General features: G+C 46.5%; 1 protein-coding gene across 3 annotated transcripts; it reads left to right on the forward strand.

The window, feature by feature from the left end:
• The first annotated feature begins 973 nt into the window (after positions 1-973).
• Positions 974-3,924, forward strand: JAGN1 (jagunal vesicle mediated transporter 1). Of its 3 annotated transcripts, none has more exons than XM_002758614.6 (2): positions 974-1,202; positions 2,975-3,924. In XM_002758614.6, exons 1-2 carry the CDS (start codon positions 1,114-1,116, stop codon positions 3,435-3,437), a joined length of 552 nt encoding a protein of 183 aa, XP_002758660.1. In that variant the 5' UTR covers positions 974-1,113; the 3' UTR covers positions 3,438-3,924. The 3 variants fall into 3 exon arrangements, with proteins under 3 accessions (XP_002758660.1, XP_035132151.1, XP_035132150.1); XM_035276260.3 differs by having other exon boundaries at positions 974-1,075; XM_035276259.3 differs by having other exon boundaries at positions 974-1,038.
• Positions 3,925-4,426: the final 502 nt, after the last annotated feature.

The following is a 4,426-nucleotide window of genomic DNA, read 5'->3' on the forward strand; positions in this document are numbered from 1 at the left end:
CTCCAGAACTTTTATCTTCTTCCCAAACTGAAACTCTGTACACATTAAACACTAACTCCCCATTCCCTGCCCACCCCTCAAGCTTCTGGCAACCATCATTCTACTTTGTCTCTACAGATAACGTTTATTCGGAAATAATTTTTCTTTCATGGCCTTGATGTTTTTGAAGAGTACAGTCCAACTCTTTCCTAGACTACCCCTACATCTGGATTTATGTCATTTCTTCATGATGATTCAGTTAGTTGTTTTTGGCAGAAACATCATAAAAGCAATGCTGTATCCTTAGTCTATTAAGATGCACAAGATATCAGTTTATCTCATTGTTGATCAAATTAACTGACTATTTGGTTAAGGGGGACAAGCCAGATTTCCTCATTGAGAGGCTCCCGTTTTCTCTTTGCAATAATTAAATGTGAGAAACATTTTGAGAGGGAGTCTCCCTCTGTACTCTGTCCCTCTGGGTGGAGGGCAGTGGCATAATCTCGACTTACTGCAACCTCCACATCCCGGGTTCAAGCGATTCTCCTGCCTCAGCCACTCGAGTAGCTGGGATTACGGGCACCCACCACACCCAGCTAATTTTTGAATTTTTAGTAGAGACGGGGTTTCACCATTTTGCCCAGGCTAGTCTCGAACTCCTGACCTCAAGTGACCTATCCACCTCGGCCTCCCAAAGTGTTGGGATTACAGGTGCGAGGCTGTGTGAATGATGTGTGCTCCAGGAAAAGTCATAGAATGCTTCCAAGTATCAGTTTCCCCCTCTGTGCAGTGTGGACAATGGTGTCCTAGACATATTACAGCTTAGGAAAGTAAAAGTGTTCGAGCGTCCTCTTGGCACCAGCTAAAACACGCCAAAGCTGAGGATTAATTTCCTGCGCGGCCTACGTGAGGCGGGGCTGGGCGGGACGGGGCGAGAGAACGAGGACGCCTGCGCGGGGAGGAGTGATCACAGAGTCGGTCCTCCAGAGACAGAGGGGCCGGAAGTGCTCTTCATCGAGCCGAGCGGCTTTTGAGTGGCGACGCTGAGGCGTGTATCGGGTCCGTTGGCTTCTTGGCGCTGTCGTTGCGGTAGCAGGTCCTCGTGAGGGGGTTCGGGGGTTCTGGGTGGGCACAATGGCGTCTCGGGCAGGCCCGCGAGCGGCCGGCACCGACGGCAGCGACTTTGAGCACCGGGAGCGCGTCGCCATGCACTACCAGATGAGGTATGAAGTGAGGCGAGGAGCACGGAGGCCTTCTCCTCTCCCGGAACCTGCGGGGCCTGGGGAACGACGCCGCCCGGCCTCAGGGTCTTGCTCCTCAGCCAGCCCCCGCGCACCTGCCAAGTCCCCTCCTCCCGTGACGCCTTCGGGCCTGTCCCCAATCCTGGAAAGCCCTATCGCCCCCGCGAGCTCCACCCCTTGATCCGCCCGGTGCCTTGAGGGGATCTAGCCCGCGTGGGCTCCCAAGTCACGTCGATGCTGGCCCCGGTGTGTCACCTTCGAAACCGAATTTCTAATTTGAGCCTCAGCTTCCTCATCTGCAAAGGGAGAGAATAATCTACCTTTTAGGTTTTGGTGAAAGAGTAATCAGTAATTCGTGTGAAGAAAGTAGCATAAGGCCTACCATGTAATATATGGTAGGTGTTGTATTTTGGGCCGTTTGGGGGAATATAGACAGTAAAAGGCAGCCTTCCCTAAAGATGCCTTGCCTTAAATGAATTTTATAAACACTCCCATGTAAGGGGCATTTCTACATTCGATGACTAGTTTGACAAATATTACTGAGCTTCCAGCCATCATACACTGTGTTAGACACTAGGCTATAATAGGGGGCAGAAGCAGACGTGGTCTTTGTATGCATACTATACCTTCAATAAACAGTTTTATTTAAAAACAAAAACAAAAAAAAACTGTTCCCTGCCTTCATGGAACTTGAAGCCTAGGGGTGACTGGGTTTTTTTTTTTTTTTTACCTTTCCACATTTTCTGTAGTAAATGATTTTAAATAAAAAGTTTAAAATTTTTACTTCCTTAAATCCATGTATCTCTCCCAGAATGTTCACGTCTTTCTCTCCCGAGTTTTGAAGAATGATAAGCTCTTTGAACCCTCATTGCCTTCACATCTCTAGGCCCCAGGGGAAGGGGGCCTCACAACTTAAGCAGGTGTTCTCATGCTAGCCCAGGGCAGAAACATTGCCCTTAGGGGTGTGAGGAGGATACATTTGGGACCTGAGAGAATTAGAAGAATAAGATAAGTATGTACTTACTTTAGATGAAGAATCTAGCTGGAGAAGTATGGGCAGCCTGAGTCCCTTTCCTCTCTGCCAATACATTCTCCCTCCAGGCTTTAATCCTGTGGTGCAGTCAGAGTCATCTTGCTAAACACAGCTCTGAGTTACTCTTCTGCCATTTTATTATTATTATTATTACTATTATTATTTTTATAGAGATGGGGTCTCATTTTGTTGCCAAGCTGGTCTCAGACACCTGGGCTCAAGCAGTCCTGCCTCAGCCTCCCAAAGTGCTTGGATTACAGTTGTGAGCCACCATGCCTGGCCTCTTCTGCCTTTAAACTAACTCTTTCATAGTCTTTGTGAATTCATATCCCACTACTCCTCTCCTACAATGTGTTCTTGCCACATGTAACCACTTGCTTTCCTGGAACACAAATACTTATGCCTTTTTGCTTGTGTGCTCCTGCATGGAATGCCCATCTTCACTCATTCCTGAGCCTAGTTCAAATACCACCTGCCTCTAGATAGCCATCTCTGACATTCCATCCCAGGCAGATTTGATTCCTCCTTCCTGTGTTCCCATATATCTTGGAACATATATTTACTAGAAGTTTTTCACTTCATTTTCTAATTAGTTTTTTCCTCCCTGGCTTCTAAGCTGTTTTATTCAAATTTGTATCCCAGTGTCCAGTACAGTTGCCTGGCATATAGTTGGTGGTGAGAAAAATTTGAAAGGTACTTCTCCCTCTGCTCTACCCCACAGTGTGACCCTCAAGTATGAAATCAAGAAGCTGATCTACGTACATCTGGTCATATGGCTGCTGCTGGTTGCCAAGATGAGCGTGGGACACCTGAGGCTCTTGTCACATGATCAGGTGGCCATGCCCTATCAGTGGGAATACCCGTATTTGCTGAGCATTTTGCCCTCTCTTTTGGGCCTTCTCTCCTTTCCTCGCAACAACATTAGCTACCTGGTGCTCTCCATGATCAGCATGGGGCTCTTTTCCATTGCTCCTCTCATTTATGGCAGCATGGAGATGTTCCCTGCTGCACAGCAGCTCTACCGCCATGGTAAGGCCTACCGTTTCCTCTTTGGTTTTTCTGCTGTCTCCATCATGTACCTGGTGTTGGTGTTGGCAGTCCAAGTGCATGCCTGGCAGTTGTACTACAGCAAGAAGCTCCTAGACTCTTGGTTCACCAGCACACAGGAGAAGAAGCGTAAATGAAGCCCGATGGACTGCTCTTAGGGGTGAAGCCTGGACCTCCCATTGAACGAAGGGACAGGAATAGAGTGGTTCTAAAATCCCTTCTGGTGATTTTAGCAGCTGTGATGTGGGTACCTGGTGCAGACCAGGCCAAAGTTCTGGAAAGCTGTTGCAATCTGCTGAGTTGACAAAACTATAATTTATTCCTGGTTGGCTAGAACTGGGTGACCAACAGCTATGAAACAGACTTCAGCTGTTTGAAGTTGGGGCATTTTGAGGTTTTTCTTTAAGAATGAGCTTCATCTTTGCTTCCTGTCAGTCATTCTCCCCATTTCCAGCCATTACCCCTTAGCCACCAAGACTGAAGGAAATAGGGAATAAATCAAATTCTTTATCTGTAGGTCATGGGTCAGGAAGCATTTGGGAAGCTGCTCCCCCTACAGGCTGTAGTCTCTTCTGCAAACCATTTTAATTAAAAATCTCAATAAAGATGGCCCTGTCCACACTGTGCCTTGTGTTTGGTGCTTGATAAGAGTGTGAAAGGTATGTTGATTGAAAGGTGTGGCCGTAGACACTATAAGATGTTGGATAAAAGCTGAGAAGCCGAGCAGTGGCCATAGAAGTAGGTTGGGCATGGGGAACCTAAGTCATAGTTCTAAGCTACAGCTGATTGGTAAGAACTACCATGGGCCAGACATTTAATCTCTCCATCTATGAAATGGTCCATTCTCATTTATCTGGCTTAGGTTATGGGCTCTTCTTTTAGTTGATATTCACATTTACCATTCAGAGTTAATGAGTCTGCTACTGTATAATTGCAACCAAAAGAATTTTAAAGTACCTCTGTTTATGGGGAGTTTATAATCCAGTAGAAGCTTGTTATTCATTTGAAATCTGTGAACATAATATCTAATGATGTGGAGCAAGTACATTAAAGACAGGGAGAGATCTGTGATTAAACCAAAGGTCCTTTCGCACCTAAAATTCAGATGCACAGTATTTATCGCATG

The sequence above is a fragment of the Callithrix jacchus genome, chromosome 15, assembly GCF_049354715.1.
Source record: "Callithrix jacchus isolate 240 chromosome 15, calJac240_pri, whole genome shotgun sequence".
In the NCBI taxonomy this organism is placed as follows: Eukaryota; Metazoa; Chordata; class Mammalia; order Primates; family Cebidae; genus Callithrix; species Callithrix jacchus.

Excerpts from the sequence above, each read along its gene's own strand:
- JAGN1 (XM_002758614.6), top strand. The coding sequence starts at position 1,114 with ATGGCGTCTCGGGCAGGCCCGCGAGCGGCCGGCACCGACGGCAGCGAC. Across the intron at positions 1,203-2,974 it reads GCCATGCACTACCAGATGAG|TGTGACCCTCAAGTATGAAA; the intron begins GTATGAAGTGAG and ends TCTACCCCACAG.